At 40.3% G+C, this 19,515-nt stretch overlaps 1 protein-coding gene across 3 annotated transcripts in view; it reads left to right on the top strand.

The window, feature by feature from the left end:
• Positions 1-18,932, top strand: part of TXNRD1 (thioredoxin reductase 1) — a 76,460-nt gene extending 57,528 nt beyond the window's left edge. For all 3 annotated transcript variants that reach the window (XM_053583578.1, XM_053583579.1, XM_053583580.1), the window contains 3 exons: positions 835-930; positions 4,471-4,605; positions 17,033-18,932. In XM_053583578.1, the coding sequence (XP_053439553.1) occupies positions 835-930; positions 4,471-4,605; positions 17,033-17,095 (294 nt within the window). In that variant the 3' untranslated portion in view covers positions 17,096-18,932. The remainder of the gene's footprint in view (positions 1-834; positions 931-4,470; positions 4,606-17,032) is intronic.
• Positions 18,933-19,515: the final 583 nt, after the last annotated feature.

Genomic DNA, 19,515 nt, shown 5'->3' with positions numbered 1-19,515 from the left:
ATTGCTTGGCAGGCCTGGTTTCGAACCCACCAGCTCCAGTGTATGTGGCTGATGCCCTAGCCACTGAGCTACAGGCGCCGAGCCAATAATCTTTTTTTTCATGTAATTGTTGATACTATATCAGCATGCCTTTAAAAGGTAGCCAATCATGTTTTGAAGTAAGGCTAGCAGTTGGAAGAGAAAAAATGCATCTGATCATCCACGACGTGCATGTGGTCAAGCGTCAGTAAGGATGTCTGTCCTTTCCTTCCTCCTTCCCTGTCTTTCCTTCAGTGCATTTTGGTGAATGATGCCAAAGGAGGAAATGCCTTTTAGAAGCCATAAGCAATAAATAATTTGTGTGATTATTGCTGGCATTTTGTCATTTCTTGTCCAAGTTGTCATTCCTATGAGTTAATGACATCATATTGAGGATTTTTTTTTTTTTTTGAGAGCGGGTGTGTGTGTTTTAATTCAAATGTCAAGTAATTACACTGGTTATTTATGTCGTTCCATAGTTTTTTGTTGTTGTTACTTAAGGTTTTCTCTTTTGAGATTGAGATTTATGAGGGCTGTCCGGAAAGTATCCAGCCACAGAATGTGAAAAATAGTATTAATGGCTGGATATGCTCCAGACAGCCCTCATACATAATTAAGTTATGAGCTTATACCAAAGTGCCTGACAGCAAGGAGTTTCACATCATCTACCATTTGTAATAGATTCTTATTGAGTCCATGAATTTTATTGTTTAATGAACAGCTAGTTAGTAAGGAATCTTTGTTGTCTTTCACCATATCTAATGTTTGATAAACTGCTTGAGATGATGGGTCTGAATTGTGCTTATATCTTCTTAGGTTTACCATAGTTACTTTTGGCCGTTGGAATGGACAGTTCCATCAAGAGATAACAATAAATGTTATGCAAAAATTGTCTGTAATATTAAAGACAACGTAAGTACAATTCTCATTCAATCCTTTCCAATAATTTATTTGGTTTTTAATGTGTGACTATTTGAAACATGTGGCATTCCTTTAGTATTTCACCTGTTGGGCTTCCCAGCTATGTGGCCATCATCGGGGGGCAGGACCTTGGCTCCAGTGCTTTCTGTCCTTTTTCTTCACTGCCCTGGGGCCCTATACATCATCAGCAGATGGCCAGAACTTCTATATATCATCAGCAGATGGTCAGAACTTCTTGAGTAAAGGAACCAAGTTGAACCAAAGGCATACAACTTGAGAACTCCCTGTGTTTGTGTTTGTAAAAGAGGAGAAATGATGTCATTGTCTATCTAAAAATATTATTAACAACTAAAAAGAACAGGAGTGATGCAAGTTTGATCCTCAGCAACTTGGTACTAATGGGAAAGAGCTCTTACTTGAGTTCTGGTTTAAGATTACATTACCTGCTGCTATGCATAAAACCTGGCAACTGAAGGCTTGTGGACAAAATCTTTTACCTCACAAAGTTTTTTCATACCTACAAAATAAGGGATTGAGTAAATTGGTGTTTTTTTCAACTTTTTTTTTTTGAGACAGTCTCACTTTCTCACCCTCAGTAGAGTGCGTGGCGTCATAGTTCATAGCAACCTTAAACTCTTGGGCTCAAGCAATTCTTTTTATCTCAGCCTCTCTCTCGAGTAGTGGGACTACAGGTGCCTGCCACAACACCTGGCTATTTTTAGAGATGGGGGTCTCGCTCTGGCTCAGGCTGGTTTTGAACCTGTGAGCTCAGGCCGTACACCTGCCTTGGCCTCCCAGAATGCTAGGATTATAGGTGTGAGCCACCGAGCTCAGCCATTTTCCAACTTTGAGTGTTGCCACGTAGTAAGACATCATTTTTTTTAACATTGTAACCTGGAATACACGTATGTACGTACGCTTACACTCTTTAAGTATTGTACTAAATCTTATGAAACCGGAATTTTTAGTTTAGCTGGCACATCACTTTAAAAAAATGTCCCAGTAAAAATATAAACAATGCTAAAGAATCCATGCTACAAGCCTAATATACTCTGATATCTTGTTTAATATTGCAATTTGAATATAACTAAGCCATGTATCCTGGTTAGAAACTACTGCTCTAGACAATAGCACAGCAGTTCTCAACCTGTGGGTCGCGACCCACAGGAGCTGTATTAAAGGTCCATGGCATCAGGAAGGTTGAGAACCACTGCAGTAGCACAATGCTAGGGTTTTTTTGCAGAACCCAGGATTTTAGAAAACATTTTTCTGGATCCTCTACAAATGAATATACTAGGATATCACAGTTGATATAAAGCACAATGTTTTGTAGAGTTTTCTTTTTCATTTTAGATGTAAGTTTTATTATCATTTCTGTAGACAAAGGGAGGAAACACGATTGGCAGTCTATTAACTGCCTCTAGAGCTTCATTTGCACATAGTGATGAATGAAACTGAAAGTTAACTTACTAACAAGCAACTCCATTTTAACCATCTGTGGTTACTTAGCTCTTCCTTCATTGTTGCATTTGTTCAAATGGTGTTGCTTGTATCATATGAAAAATAGTTTCACTGCCAGTAAAAGTGTCTTAATTAAAATAGTTGAGGTCATAAGGAAGGTGACACTGTTTTCAGTTATTTTCATAGGTAAAGATAGTAGTAGGGAAGATGGATATTATCATTGTTTTTGTGTCCTGAGCAATCTGATGTGAAAGACAGCTTCTGGAACTTGACTGTCCTTGGGGCATGAGAGCTCTGTTCCTTTTGAGTCAGTCACATGACTTCCTGGTATCTAAATGTCCTTGATTTTAGGTAGTACTTAGAATGTTTATTGTCTGCTGGTTTTTCTTCTGTGCTATTCTTTGTTTATATAAAATATTTAAAATATACATAAAGATGGGGAAGGTACCCACCATCCATATTCAATAAACATATTCAATGTTTATTCAATAAACATATTCAATGCCTCCTATGGAGAGATCTACAGGTATTAACTTATTTAATCTTTATATAATCCTGTGAGGTATGGGCTATTGTTATCTTCATTTTTATCAGTGAGGAAACTGAAGCACATGGAATGTGTAAGTAATTGTGTTCCGGTCATTTATCTCCTAAAGGGCAAAGCTAAAAATCAGTCCTGGACTGTGGAGATTCCATTGTATTAACTAGTATCCTATGCTAGTGTGGTCTTTTGTATTCATTCCTTTACTGCCCCAGAAGCTGGAGTGTCTCTCACGTTTATTTACATGTTTGCACCTATTTAGGTACGCTGAAACATTGTACAGTGTCGTGTGGCTTTATTAAGAGTGGCGCCGTCATTAACTAGAGCCCTGTAACTTGTTTTTTTTTTTGTCTCCTTATCATTTGAGAACTTTATACATTATTACATGGAAATCTAGTATATTTTAAGTGCATTATAGTAGTTTATCATACAGGTGGCTATTTATTATATCCTGAACCCTCCTGATCATCAAGTTGAGTAATATATGAGAGTATAATATTGACTGTATCATTGTACTTCAGCAGCAGAGTGACCTCTTGATATTTCCAAGGAGTGATGGAACCTTTGATAAGCTCTACTGCATAGCCTGAGTTGCCTCTTGAGGAAACTGGGCTGCTTAGTCAGAGTCAGCTCTGAAAAATCTATTAACTGAACAGTAGAACGTGTCAGATTTCTCTGCTTTTGGCAGAGGTAGCCTGAGTTTGAGATGTAGAATTTATCCAAAATAATTCCTACCAAGGTATTTCAGAGTCGTCCAACATTTCTCTTTCATTTTCAAAAATATTTCTAGGCACGGTGGCTCATGCCTGTAATCCCAGCACTTTGGATTACCTGAGCTCATGAGTTCGAGACCAGCTTGAGCTAGAGGGAAATTCCATCTCTAAAAATAGCTGGGTATTGCTGTGGGCACCTGTAGTCCCAGCTCTCAGGAGGCTGAGCCAAGAGGATCGCTTGTGCCCAGGAGTTACAGGTTGCTCGTGAGCTATGACACCAGGGCATTCTTATTGGGACCAACAAAGTGAGACTCTGTCTCAAACAAACAAAATAAAAAAAAATTTTTTTTAGGTTGGAACAATCTTACTAAAAATATGTAATTGTGGAATCTATGCCCAAAACCTTAGTTAAGGTGATTTTGTAATTTGAATGATTGCCCTTAAATGTCACAGCTCACAGACGGTATACCTGGATCTGAGACAACCAAAAGCAGAACGCGCGGACACCACTATCTTTTGATAGTGTTTTCTAGAACATTTTGATGGTTAGGGATTTGCAGATAACCGTATTTTTTCTCATCATCATTCATAGCTGGCTCTTGTCTCTTGCTTCCTGCTTGAAATGCACATCATGCTCTGTTTTACCCCATGCTGGGAAATCTTCAGTCTAAACATCTGTTAGCAGCAAGCATTAATTTAAATCTTTGGCTATTTCTGAATTAGATTGTTTAGAATAGACTGGGTAAATACTCTAGGCTGTATAGGAAGAGAAGGGGAGAAAAATCAGCTTAATTGAACATTTTATCTTTGTCTTAGGAACGTGTTGTGGGCTTTCATGTTCTGGGCCCAAATGCTGGAGAAGTTACACAAGGCTTTGCAGCTGCACTCAAATGTGGACTGACCAAAAAACAGCTGGACAGCACCATTGGAATCCACCCTGTCTGTGCAGAGGTAGGTTGCCTACACTTGCACAGCTCTGTTTAAAAGTGCACATCTGAGAGGCCGAAGCAAGTGGATTGCCTGAGCTCGCAGGTTCAAGACCAGAGCAAGTGCAAGACCCCATCTCTAAAAAATGGCTGGGCATTGTGGTGGGTACCTGTAGTCCCAGGTACTTGGGAAGCTGAGACAAGAGAATTGGGCTTGAACCTAAGAGTTTGAGGTTCCTGTGAGTTGTCTACCGAGGGTGACAAAGTGAGACTCTGTCTCCAAAAAGAAAAAAGGACACATTGCCCAGGTTCTAAGAGGCAGATCTAGGATCCTGAAGCTAGCATTCTTTGTGCTATGCTCGTGCTCCCACTTCTGTATCTCCTGACAGTTTGATAATGATTGAGAACACCTCAAAAGAGGGTCTTGTCTCTAAAAATAAGTTTTCCTCTTCCTATTTGTTGCTCCTGGTACCAACTGGAGACTTCTATCATGCTATTAAATAGTAAAAATTATAAGGGTGATTTATAGAGATATAAATCATTTATTTATCATGTCACCTAAATTATTTTTATGGCAATCAGTTAATAACACCATTCGTACCCAGAAAAAGCTTTCATCTTGGTTATCCCAGAGCTACCTTGAGGCTAAATGATGTTTGCCTCTTCAGCTTGTGGCATCAAAGAATGAGATTTGAAAGTGATGGTTTTCAAAAGATCCAGCAAGTGGTGGTAGAACTGGAAATTGACCAGTCTAGGCCACTGGGTGTCAGTGTTTCTTCACTGTCAGTGATCATTCCGGAGTTGAATGTTCACTCCATGGGAATGGAAAACCAAAACTGGTTCTACATTGGAGAACTTGGTGAAGGTTGGGACGAGGCATCTCATAGTGTACCAGTTTAGACAGGGAGCTGAAAATTGCAGCAATTACCTTTCTACCTTCGCCAGAGTTCCCAAGGTGTACATTGTGCTTACACGCACACAGTAATGTGTATGTATGCCCCTTAAGGCCAGATTTCAGTCAGCAGCTCTGTAACTGTTTGGTCTCTGTCCCCAGTTGCCCATGTACAACTGAACTCTTTGCTGAGTATGTGAAATGTCAGCTTTAAGACCTGGAAAAATGTTTCAGCTTTCTTTTGCTTTGCCTTCTCTCTGATTAGGAATGGTGTCCTCTTCTACATTATTAATAGGCACCTGAGATAGAAGCATAAAATATTAACATGTTGAGAGATTAGGTCATTATTCACAGAAAGCTCCTGTTTTTATGAAGAAAATTAAACTAAACTTCAAAGAAATATAACATAAAAACTGTAGGGTCTAGATTAATGCTCTTAAAGAATGTGTGATAAATCTTTTATTCAGTGTGATAGCTTAGGCTGCTGATGGGGAAAGAGCCAATTAACTTCTCTTTTCTGAGTATATTGGTTTCCTATGGCTACCATAACAAAGCACCACAAACTGGGTCGCTTAAAACAAGAGAAATTTATTCTCTCATAATTCTGAAGGTTAGAAGTACAAAATCAGGGCGGTGCCCATAGCTCAGTGGGTAGGGCACCGGCCACATACACTGGGGCTGGCAGGTTCGAACCTGGCCCAGGCCAGCTAAAGCAATAATGATGACTGCAACCAAAAAATAGCCGGGCATTGTGGTGGGCGCCTATAGTCCCAGCTACTTGGGAGATTGAGGTGAGAGAATCCCTTAAGCCCAAGACTTTGAGGTTGCTGTGAGCTGTGATGCCACAATACTCTACCAAGAACAACATAGTAAGACCCTGTCTCAAAAAACAAAAACAAACAAAAAAAAAAATGAAAGAAAGAAGTACAAAATCAAGGTGTCAGCAGGGCCCACGCTCCCTCCAAAGGCTGTAGAGAAGAAAGAATCCTTCCTTGCCTCTTCTGTGATTTGGTGGCAATCCTTGTCATTCCTTGGCTCATAGATGTATCGCTCCAATCTCTGTCTCCTCTGAATGGTGTTTTCTCCTGTATGTCTGTGTCCACATTTTCCCCTTCTTTCTTATGGGCCCCACTCTAATCCTTCATGACCTTGATTGTATTTGTAAATAAGGTCACTTTCACAAATACTAGGGGGTTAAGACTTGATCCTGTCTTTTTTGGGGGGGGGCACAATTCAACCAACAATAGTGAGTATATTTTAAAAATTTAGATCCTAGTCCGAAGTATTTACAAGCTACAGTAATCATTTCTGATATGGATGAGGGAAAAGATAATTTCCCAGCTTGTATATAAGAGTGTCTAATTTTTTGTCTGAATGCAGCTCACAGTGGGCTGGTTGAAAGAAAAAGACTGCTGCATGCTGGACTCCGACCACTTCACTGGGCTGTGTCCTGTGGTGATGCTGCAGCAGCAGCCCGCAGGCAGCATCTGGCAGGATGACCGCCAGCTGGGCAGAAAGGTGTGAGGAGGTGGGAGGTCAACCAAGGCCTGTTCTCCTTGGTGTGCCTGGCACATTCGCTGCTGTGCCTCTCCATCTGTTGGTCCTCTGATGACTTTGAAACTCAGAGGCTGGATGTTCTGGTGCTTTATAAAGACTTCGATGTTTCATTTTTCTCAAGTTGGTGGCTGGTTATAAGATAAAAAATTGGATGAGATCTCACTCTAAACATGTTTGTTGTGAAGCTACGTGCACAGCACTGCGCTTGGCAGTGGGAATATGGGAGGATTTAGAATAAGCTGAAGAGAGGGTGAGGTAGATGGATGAAAGGCGCTGATTACAATTCAGCATGATGGGTCCCAGGATCAGAGTAGTGTAAAGTGCTGGGGGCACTTGAATGACATCTGTGTGGTCTTTGGCTTAGGGATTCCCTATGATTTTTTTATTTACCAAACACTTCTGACACCTAATATGTAGGCTTTCCTTCACACCAATACCAGTTCTCCAACTTTCCAGACACCAGCTGAGTGTCTACAATGTCATTCAGTTCTGACACTAATTCCTTGGAGTTAGCCTCCAGTCCAGCAAGTTAAGGGCTCAATCCCATAGACTGCCCCCACTGCAGAGCCAGTCTCACGTCCGGGCTTCCTGTATTCGTCTCATCAGATAGCTGTAAAGTCAAGGGGTTCCCCTCCTCAGGTTTTATAAATTGCTAGAACTGCTCACAAAATTCGGGAAAACACTTTCTTTCCATTTACTGCTTTATTATAAACGATGCAACTCCAAATGGAAGGAAAGTTGGATGGGGTGTTGGGGGAGAGCTGCCATACCCTCTCTGGGCCACTTTCCCAGCACCTGGATGGCCACCAGCCTGGAATTTTTCTATTCCCCTTCATTTAGGAGATTTTGTGGAGTCCCTTTATATAGGTATGATTGACTAATCATTGATCACTGGTGATCAGCTTAATCTTCAGATCCCTACCCAGAGGTTGATGGGGGAAATGGGGCTGAAAATTCTACCTCTAATCACAAGATAAAGATAGGTTCTTTTGACTAGGAGCCCTCATTCTGAAGCCATAGGGGGCCCATCAAGAACTACCTCATTAACATAAACTCTGGGGTGATTGAAAGAGGCTCATTTTAGGTAACAAAAGCTACTTTTCTCACTGCCACCACTCAGGAAATTCTCAAGGGTTTTAGAAGCTCTGATGCCAGAAACCAGAGATACATATTTTTCATTATATCACAGTAGCTCTGTGATACTGGGGCAAGATGATTGTGGAGGGATTTTTTTTGTTTTTTTTTTTGAGGCAGAGTCTCACTATGTTGCCCTCAGTAGAGTACAGTGGCGTCACAGCTCACAGCAACCTCAAACTTGTGGGCCTAAGGGATTCTCTTGCCTCAGCCTCCCGAGTAGCTGGGACTACAGGCACCTGCCACAATGTCTGGCTATTTTTTGGTTGTAGTTGTCATTGTTGTTTGGCGGGCACCAGCTGGGTTCGAACCTGCCAGCCCTAGAGTATGTATGTGGCCGGCGCTGCTAAGCTACAGGCGCCAAGCTGTGGCGGGGAGTTCTTAAACTAGAAGAAAGTGTTCTGTAGTCAAAAAGAACACTGTATAAAAGACCTGGTGGAGAGAGCATGGCTCATTCAAGGAACTAGAAAAGACCCTGAATGTTGCTATAGCTTGAAGAGCTTAGAGAGGTAAGACTTTATGTTGGAGAAACAGGTGGGCAGGTCATGATCTTGTAAACCAAGCAAGGGTATTCTGTCTACTTTTGGGCCATTGGGATTCAGCTGAGTGGTTCGGAGCAGGGGAGCCACATGGTCATCACTGGCCACATAGTGGAAGATATGCTAGGACAGGCACATCTAGTGGCAGATGCAGGTATGTGCCTATTAAAGTAGATGTGAGAGGAGATGATGGTAGCCTGACCAGGGTGATGACAGTGGAAAGCAAGAGACGTTGTATTTGGCATAGAGATGATAGTATTTGTCCACTGACTGGAAATGGCAAGAGAGAAGGACTGAGAAATGGCTTAGGTTTGTGGCCTGAAATAGGAGGTAATAGCAGCAAGAACAGGCTGGAGGGGCTAGACCGTGACAAGAGCACTAACAAGTGTGACTGCCTGCTGGGTGCCAGACACTGTGCTCTCTGCTGCTGTTAAGAGAGCCCCATGATGTGGGTGGGAATAGTGTCTCCATTAGAATGACAAGGAAACTGAGGACAAAGAGGTTGGCTGAGTAGCTTGCCCATAGGTACACAGCCTGGCAGTGGCCGAGTGGGGGTCAAACTCAGGCAGTGCAGCTCCCAGCACCACAAGGTGCAGGTGATGCTACATTTCACCGACCAGCCTACGGTATTTGGCAGAGTTAAACAAGGGAAATGGTTTCTTGGTGGCCACATGAATGTAGTGGCAAGACTGAGACCCGCAGTGTAGCCTCCCTCAGCAAATTCTTCTCAAGATGGGGCCATGTCACCCAGGTTTTCCAAAGTTTAGTTTCCATATTAAATGAAACATGTAATATCTAACTACAGGATTGATTAGAAATGCTATCTGTTAAGCATGTTAGCAGAGTTCTTGACATCAGATAGATACTCAATAGCTGTATCTGTGGGCTGTTTTTTTCCCAGAGACTTCATTTTAAGGGTGTGGCTTGATGAAAAGTCATGATTACATTATTTTTAATGGGAGTGTGGAGAGGGATGTATATGTTGAAAAAGCTCCCTGAGCTATTGTTTTTTACAGTTGTTTTCCCTGGTTATGAACTACTTGTTTACAAAATAGATTTTGAAAAACCAAGACTTTTGACTCCTAATTATGGAAATTTTAAAAAACTAATTTATCTTTGATGGACATAATTATACATATTTATAGGTTACATAGGAATGTTTTGATACCTACAGTGTGTAGTGATCAGATCAGGGTAGGCAGCATAACCATCATCTTTTAAACACTTTTATGTTGGGAACATTCAACATCTTCTCTTTTGGCCATTTGAAAATATATATTATTCCTCCTATGCAGCTGTGAGTTCATAGGCTTTAACAAACTCTTCTGTCTCCCCTCCCCTTTTCCCACCTCTGGTAACCTCTGTTCTACTTTTTGTGTCTGTAAGTAAACTAGTACAGTTACTGCAGAGAACAGCATGCAGGTTCCTCAAAAAACTACAAACAGAACTACCATAGATCCAGCAATCCCACTACTGGGCATTTATCCAAAGGAAATCTGTTTTTAAGGCTTCTTGATCTAGGGAAAGCGAAGTCTGATTGGTAGAGGCTTCTTAGGAACTCTTTTTTCCTGCCAAATGCTAGTTTCCAACTTGAATGGTAATTGGATTCCCACTGTTTTTAGTGGCCAGACATAGACCATAGGGGATGCTGCTTGAAGATGGTCCATAAAAGTTTGTTACGAGATAAGGTGAGAAATGAAGAATAAAGATTTAGAAACTTTAAGAATAATTTGACAGTGTCCAATAATTTAAAATTGGGTTTTAATTTTTTTTTTTTTTTTTGTAGAGACAGAGTCTCACTTTATGGCCCTCGGTAGAGTGCCGTGGCCTCACACAGCTCACAGCAACCTCCAACTCCTGGGCTTAAGCGATTCTCTTGCCTCAGCCTCCCGAGCAGCTGGGACTACAGGCGCCCGCTACAACGCCCAGCTATTTTTTGGTTGCAGTTTGGCTGGGGCCGGGTTTGAACCCGCCACCCTCGGTATATGGGGCCGGCGCATTACCGACTGAGCCACAGGCGCCACCCAATTGGGTTTTAATTTTATATGCCTTTGAAAATTTCATTTTTCCAGTACATTTAGTGGATTTTCCAAATGTCAGTTCACTGGATGAATTAGAAATAATAATTTAAAAACTGGTCCTGGGCGGCGCCTGTGGCTCAGTCTGTAAGGCACTGGCCCCATATACCGAGGGTGGCGGGTTCAAACCCGGCCCCAGCCAAACTGCAACCAAAAAATAGCCGGGCGTTGTGGCGGGCGCCTGTAGTCCCAGCTACTCGGGAGGCTGAGGCAAGAGAATCGCTTAAGCCCAGGAGTTGGAGGTTGCTGTGAGCTGTGTGAGGCCACATCACTCTACTGAGGGCCATAATGTGAGACTCTGTCTCTACAAAAAAAAAAAAAGAATAAAAAAAAAAACTGGTCCTGGGCCCTGCTTAAAGTACTTAGAAATAGCCACAGCTTTGGGGCCAGCTGTGGTGGCTTTGCAGAGTCAGTCAGTGAACTCTTTCATAGCACTTCGATAAAACAGCCTGGGCAATTGAAAGCAGTCTTTGGTTCTGAGTAGTAGTAACTACAAAACTTGACAAATTTCTTAGTTGAGATTTGCTCTTTTGAGCAAAATACTTTCCAAAGGGCTTCTTTCTAGAAGTTCCCCAGGAGGAGGAGAGACTACTCTGTTTGACGAAAGCCCTGTAGGAGGGCAACTCAGCGCCTGCCGCATCAGTAATGCATTTGCATTATTCAGTGTGAAATGAGATGGTGATAATTTATTCTGGACATCTGAGCAGCAGTCATAGGGTAGGAAACTGATTACACATTATTTGAGTAGTGAATTCAGCTAATCAAGTTAACTTGTAGGGTAAAAACAATTGCTCAGGAGAAAAACATTTGAAAAGACCCCTTTGAAGTGTCTTAGAATTTTAGTGGCAAGTATCAAACGCTTTGGTTTTGTTGTTTTAACAGTGAACATAATTCCACTCTAAAGAGAGGGCCTTGTGAGGCTAGGAAGTATTGGGCTAGATACAACTATGGGAGGTGAAAACTTCCAGCAGCACTTGACCTCTGTACGTGTCCCGTATATTGGGATAGAAGGTATGGAGGCTGCTCCTCCTCATTTTAGGGAAAAAAAAAAAAGTATTGTAAGGAAAATTTTAAAATAGCTGTGTACAAATGAAATTTGTGTTAATAAAAATTGAGCCCATCTGGGTTTTTTTCATTCAGACTGATCAACAATGGCAGCTTGGCTTCCTCTGTCTTTTTAACATAAGCATGTCGTCAGTATGAAAAATCAATAACTATTATCCACTTTCAATTTTGATAGATCTAGTTTTGTATCCAAATCTCCTACAAGTTCTATTTCTAAATCAATTCCTGAGAAACTGAACCTTATGCTTTCAAATTCATTAAACTGGAATATGTTAAAATACATTCTTTGGCTCTTTATTTTTTCCCATTTTAAAATTGAAAAGAAAGTATGTTTGTATTGCTTATAAAACCTGCGTCCTAACATAGTTATTTTCATTATCACATATTGTTTCCTTGTTCTTATCCTTACACTTTTTTTAAAACAAAAGAATTATATTGCTTTTCAAAAAAGTTGCACTAGTTTACAGTGTCATCAGCATTGAATATAATAGTGTTAATGAAAATGTTGCAAAATTCAGTGTAATGTATTTTTTCTATAGAAAAATACAAAAGGGATAACTATTCCTATAACTAAGTTTTGTAGTTATTACTACTCAGAACCAAAGACTGTTTCAATTTCAAGAATTTTTACATACCTTTACTAACAACGATAACCTCTTCCTTTGTAATTATTTTTTGTTTGGATGTGAATTGTCTATGTTTTCTTCTAGCTTTGTGTTTTAAATGTTGTAAGATATTGGCCATTAGTACTTGAGTCTTATTTTTTGAGGAATGGAGACTTTGTCACTTTCTGAGACTAAAGCAGACCAAAAGTTTTTCTCATCTTTTTCCTCCTTTACAAAAGAATATCTTCCCCTTTATTCAAAAGCATTTTTGGTTTTATGTACAGGTAGTCTTGAGCAGTGGTAAGTAAAAATTATCTAAAGCTGTTAAGGTTTTAAGTCTACAACTACTGAATGTTTGCAAAGATATGAAACAAAGGGAACGTACTAGTCACTGAAAATGAAAATATGAGTTGAGGCATCTTGGAAATCCAGTCACATTGTCATGTTGAAGTTTCACCCTCTATCTTCCCCTGAGGTTGTGTTTCCAGCTCTGTGTTCAGGGAGATGGACTTGAATACCGCAGCAGTATATTGGCAACAGCTTTGATGGCCAGTAGACGGAGCTCAGATGTGTGATTCATAACATCGTCACCATTTAAATAATGGAATGCTACAGTATATGCTAGATTATGTATGGAAAATGTCAGTGGAAAAGAACCCAAACTCTATAAATAAGTTAAAGAGCTTTATTCTGAGCAGAGTGTGTACAGCCACGGCCCAGAGAGCCAGGCCCAGGAAGCCTTGAGGAATTGGTCTCACTGTGGTTGGGTTGCAGTTTGATTTTATACATTTTGGAGAGGAACATTTTACATTTAGGAATTACATGTAAAGTCATGAATCAGTAATACACTGAAGGTGTACATTGGTTTGGACTGAAAAGGCAGGACGTCTTGAAGTGGGACATGATAGGTTATAGGTGGATTTAAAGATTCTTTGATTCGTAATTGGTTAAAGAAATGAGGTTTGTCTAAAGACTTGGAATGTTTTACATCAGATAAGGAAGTCTGCTAATCAGAGACAAGCCACAGTTGTAAACCAGGACTCATTTATCTGTTAAGTAATGGATGACCTGCAGATGTGGTTTTAGCTTTGTCTTAGGCCTATGAATGAATTGAAAGGGAGATCTCCAAGAAGCAGGGGGGCCTGAGGAGGCATGTCTGACCTCCTTTATGGCCAGCAACTCAGTTTGAGGGTGTTCTCAGGTCCCGCTGGCCAGGATGGGGTCCATTTAGTCAGTTCGGGGGCTTAAGATTTTATTTTAGTTCACATATAATACAGTATAGTAATTGAATTTGAACTTCCCATTCAGTGAAAAATGAAAAAATTAGAGCTATTGTATCCATATGGGTGAATTACATAAATACAGTATTGAGCCAAGAAAGCAGGTAGCAGAAGAGCATGTGCATCACCTTGCCATTTGCACGTACAATTAAAAATTAAACGCAGGAAAAAATGCATGGGAATGATGAGCACGACTGGGTGGGGGTAGGGAAGAGAAGGCCATCAGGGAGGGGCAGATGTTGGACTTTGTGAGCATAGGGGGCTTTGTAATAGTATACCATATACCTGGGTATGTATCCAGAATATTTCATAGTGAATTTCTTTTAGAAAGTTCACAAGCAACTGGGGTAACTGATTTAATTGTTTTAATCATCTTTATGCTGATAAAATTTTTTATTAGATATAACCTAAATTTTCTTTCTTGTTTTGCTATTGAAAATAAAAAATTATTAAAAGGTACTTACAGGACGACACCTGTGGTTTAGTGGTGGGGCATTGGCCCCATATACCGGGAGTGGCAGGTTCGAGCCCACCCCTAGCCAATCTGCAATAACTAAATAGCCAGGTGTTGTGGTGGGCACCTGTAGTCCCAGCTACTCAGGAGGCTGAGGCAAGAAAATCGCCTATGCCCAGGAGTTGGAAGTTGCTGTGAGCTGTGTGATGCCATGGCACTCTACCAAGGGCAATAGAGTGAGACTCTGTCTGTACAAAAACAACAACAACAAAAAGTTACTTACAAATAAGAACAAAGAACTTTTGTTTGTCCTGAGATTCCCGAAGATTTCTTCTAGGATTTCTTTTCTAAAAGGTTGATAGTATTGCATTTTATATTTAATTTTGTGATCAATTTTGAGTTAATTCATGCTTTAAGGTATAAAGTTTTTTATTTGTTTGTTTGTTTTGAGACAGAGTTTCATTACATTGCCCTTGTTAGAGTGCTAAAGCATCACAGCTCACAGCACCCTCAAACTCTAGGGCTTAAGTGATTCTCTTGCCTCAGCCTCCCAGTTAGTGGGACTACAGGCACCCACCACAATGCCTGGCTATTTTTTTATTGTAGTTGTCACTGTTGTTTAGCGGGCCCAGGCTAGGTTTGAACCTGCCAGCCCCAGTGTATGTGGCAGCACCCTAACCACTGAGTTACATGCACTGAGCCCAGCTATAAGGTTTACTTGAGTTTTTTAACGTACGTATATTCATTTTATCTGCTATTATTCATTAAAAAGACAAATCTTTCTTCCTTTAATCGCTTTTGTAAAAAAAAAGAGTTGAGTATATTTGCAAGAGTCCATTTCTGGGTTCTTTATTATGTTCTACTGATCTGTACATTCCCACCAGTGTCATACTGTTTGATTACTGGTAACTACATATCTACTGAACCTTAATAGCTAGGAAGATCCTTCTTTATTCTTTTTCAATTATTTCAGCTATTCTAGGGTCTGATGTTTTTTATATAAATTTAAAAAATAAGCTTATGTACACAAAATCTTGCTGAGGTTTTCTGGGCTTTTTAATGCACAATAATTTTTTAAATTTCAAAATATTGAGAGTACAAATGTTTTAGGTTATGTGGATTGCTTTTGTAATGCTTGAGTTGTGGCTATAGGTGTGTGCCACTTGCCCAAATAGATCTCATTATACCCATCGGGTAGGTGTTTGCCCCTTCCCTCCTGCCGCCGGGTTGATGTGCACTGAGTTTTACTTCTCTCTGTGCACACGTATGTGCTCATTGGTTAGTTTCAATTTAGTAGTGAGTACACATGGTGTTTGCTTTTTCATTCTTGAGATACTTCACTTATGAAAATGGTCTCCAGTTCCATCCAGATTGTTGGCAAAAGGTGTGAATTCATCTTTCTATGGCTGAGTAGTATTCCATGGTATACCTGTATCACATTGTATTACACTCACAAATTGATGGGCACTTGGGTTGATTCCACATCTTTGCAGTTGTGAATTGTGCTCCAGTAAATATTCCAAGTGCAGGTGTCTTTTTTGATGAAAAGTCTTCTTTACCTTCAGGTAAATACCTAGAGGTGGGGTTGCTAGATTGAATGGTCTGTCTACTTGCAGCTCTTGGAGGAATCTCTCTGCACTCTTTTCCATAGATGGTATTCTAGTTCGCAGTCTCCCCAGCAGTGCATAAACATTCCATTCTTTCTGCATCCACACCAGCACCTATTTTTGGAATTTTTTAAAAGCCCATTTTCACTGTGGTAATGTGCATTTCCCTGATGATGAGTGACGTTGAACATTTTTTCATATGTTTATTGATCACTTGTCTTTCTTCTTTTGAGAAGCTTCTGTTTGTGTCTTTTGCCTATTTTTTAATAGGGCTGGTTTTTTTTTTTTTTTTTTTTTTTTTGCTGATTTGCTTGAGTTCTTTATAAATTCTGGATATTAGCCCTTTATGGCATATGTAGCTTATGAATATTTTCTCCCATTTTGTTTGCTCTATTGTTTCCTTAGCTATGCAGATGCTTTTTAGTTTAATCAAATCACATCTGTTTTTGTTGTTACCCTTACTGCCATTGGGGTCTTAGTCATAAATCCTTTGCCTAGATTGGTATCTAGAAGAGTTTTTCCTACATTTTCCTCTAAGATTCTTCTAGTTTCATAGCTTAGATCTACGTCTTTTATCCTTCTTAAAATAATTTGTGAGTGATTAGAGGTAGGAGTCCTGTTTCATTCTTTTGCATCCAGTTTTCCTAGAACCATTTATTGAATAGGGCTTCTTTCCCCCAGTGTACATTTTTGTCTGCTTTGTTGAATATCACTTGGTTGTAGGTAGATGGTTTTATATCTGGGTTCTTTGTTCTGTTGCACTGGTCTATGTCTCTGTGTTTGTACCAATACCATGCTGTTTTTTTACAATAGTCTTGTAGTGAAGTTTGAAGTCTGATAATTTGATGCTTTCAGATCCGTTCTTTTTACTTAAGATTGCTTTGGCTTTTTAAGCTCTTTTCTGGTTCCAAACAAAGGATAGAATTATTTTTTCTAGATCTTTCAATTATGACATTAGTAATTTGTTGGAGATAACATTCAATTTGTAAATCACTTTGGGTAATATGGGCATCTTAACAGTGTTGAGTCTCTAAATATTTTTTCCTCTTTCACCTTGGTTTTTAATGTTGTCCTTCTTTTATCCTCTGGAGAATTAGAGGATATCCTCAGTCACATTACTTTTTCATTCATTTTAAGTAGTCACATAGGTCATTTTTAACATGTGATAGTATCTGGACTATTCTCTGTTAATTCATTTGTTCAGGTGTCTGAAAATGTTGCTCTTCCTCTTTGCCCTGCAGGTCTTCACAACCCTGTCTGTGACCAAGCGCTCTGGAGGAAGCATCCTCCAGGCTGGCTGCTGAGGTTAAGCCCCAGTGTGGATGCTGTTGCCAAGACTCCAAACCACTGACGTGTTCCATGCCCAATCCAAGGCAACGTTTTCAGGAAGACTCTTAGGCTCCTGGCACCTGTGTGGCATGTGTTTACCACCACCCTTGGATCTCTCGGGTAGGAGTCAGTGAATGGAAGGCAGGCAGCATCACACTGGGGTCACTCTGACGGACTCGAAACTGACCTCAGCAGTGCATCAAAGGGATGCGTCCATGAAGTCACCAGCCTCAAGCCCGTGTGGTGGGCAGTGATGGAACAACTGCCGAATCAGTTTCTGTGTCACCTTTCCTTTGCTGGTTTTCTTATTTTCTTTGTCAAGCTTTCTAATATTGATCGTTTTTTTCTTTTTTTCTCCATGTGTTAATGATGCTAGAGATGAAAAATGTTAGCAATTGATTTTTATGCAAAAGCAAGTCATGGCTAGAGCATCAGATAAGGTGTCTCGTTGCATAAAAGGAGTGAATTGGCTCACTTGGAGGCAATGTAGGCTTAGCCCATGAAAGGGTGTTGTCTGATGGCTGAAGTGGACTGTTTTACTTTACTGACCTGTGTTGCAGTTTCTCCTTTAATAAGTTATACATGTTATAAACAAAGAAATCTGTGATTGACTCTGGCCAAATTTGCCCCCCTGTGCTGTATCACTGATTATTTTAAGTTTAGGAAGGGAAATGGCTACTTGGCCAGCCTACTTGAAGTCATATTCCACTGCATGGAGCAAGTTAGTCGTGTTTGGGTCCTTCCATTGTCCATCATGGAGGCAGACGTACACCTGAAATGGAGGAAAAACAGTAAATAGTTTACTTTATTTAATTTACTTTTTGTTGGCTAAGTGAGCTGAGATTGTTTGCAATGGAAAACACGTAACTTGTTTAAAACTCTTTGGGCTAGCTTTATGCTAAAAACACAAAATATGACAGCTTTGTTTTGTGTGTGTGTGTGTGTGGTAGGGGTCTATCCCTTCCTAAGAACTACCCTCATAGGAAAATAGGTCTGTTCGTGCTCATGATTTAAATCTCTTGCCTTTTAAAGGAAGCTGTTAATATCATAAGTTATTATTATTAAACACAGGTGGATATGAAGGATTTTCACTTAAAAACCAAGTGGTTTTGACTTTTTCTGTTCAAGGAATGAATGATGGAGTGTTTGCAGAAGTGTTTATGCTCTGTTATTACTCCAACTTGTATTGTTATAAAGATGTATTAACTCCTCGGTTCCAAACCTTTGCACAGAAATATGTAAGTTGAGTTTTGAACATGTGTTGAGGACATAGGGCCTCCTGCCAGCCGTTCTTATAGCTCCTTTTCCATTCCATTCCCTCCACCTGTGTTATTTCTCAGCTACAGCACTGAGTGGTTGCTTCAAAGTATATTTCTGGGCCACCTCAGGGAACCCAGGTGTCTTCTTGGCATGTAGTCAACAGAGCACCTGACCCTGTCCCACAGGGCTCTGCCTCATGTCCTCAGCCCATCTAGTTATCTGAAGAAAATGGGCAAAGGGAAAGAGGTGAAGGGAATCGAGGCAGTTAACTATTGTTGTTACTGATTTTGTTGATTTGTTTCTTTCTCCAAATCTGCCAATCTCTGAAATTAAAACAACAGGCAGCGTGAGATATCTTGCCTAATCATGTTGTGATTCTCTCTTCTTAGTGGAGTGGAATGTTCTGTGCCACAAGAAGGGTTATACTTTATAGACTTGTTTAGATTCTGTAATTACCCACTGTATTGAAACACATACTAAATTCCATGTATTTTTCTTACAAATCTTCTGAAAAACAAAAATGTGAAACATTAAAAGGTTTTAATATCCGTATATGTCTGCGTGCTTATTGGACTGGTCTTGGGGTTCTTTTTGGGAGTGTCGAATAGACCTCCAGTTTCTTGTTGAAGATGATGAGATCTAATTGCCAAGTAGGCTTCACTGACTCTGTGCCATTAGGCCTGCTGAGGTTCACATGTCAGTATTGTAGGCTTTTCCAGTTCCATTTTCAGCTTGTCCCAATGTGACTTGTCAGCCTTTTAGGGTAGCAAAGCCATCCCCCTTCACTAAAGCTTAGTTGTGCGTCCGTGACTGCATGCTGCCTTTACCACACAGCACTGTGAAGGGAGTAGGAGCCTTTCTTTGTCTCTGGACTGTTCATAGATACATATTTTGGGTATAGATAGACTGGTTCATTGCCATTTCCCAGTCCCTGGCAGTGTCAGACACTTGGATGTTCAATGTATATTTACAGAAATGTTGGTTGTCATGTCACATTATTCATTCGCATGCATTAATTTTCTTGTGCATCCCTTGTTGAGCAGAAGCTGCTCTATTTGAGGCAATCCTTACCAAAAACCTTCCCACTTTGTATTCCCTTTCTATCCTGATCATTGCAGGGTGCTCACAACAACAG

The sequence above is a fragment of the Nycticebus coucang genome, chromosome 3, assembly GCF_027406575.1.
Source record: "Nycticebus coucang isolate mNycCou1 chromosome 3, mNycCou1.pri, whole genome shotgun sequence".
In the NCBI taxonomy this organism is placed as follows: Eukaryota; Metazoa; Chordata; class Mammalia; order Primates; family Lorisidae; genus Nycticebus; species Nycticebus coucang.
Note: the sequence above shows the minus strand (reverse complement) of the source record. Positions and strands in the feature narration are given on the sequence as shown.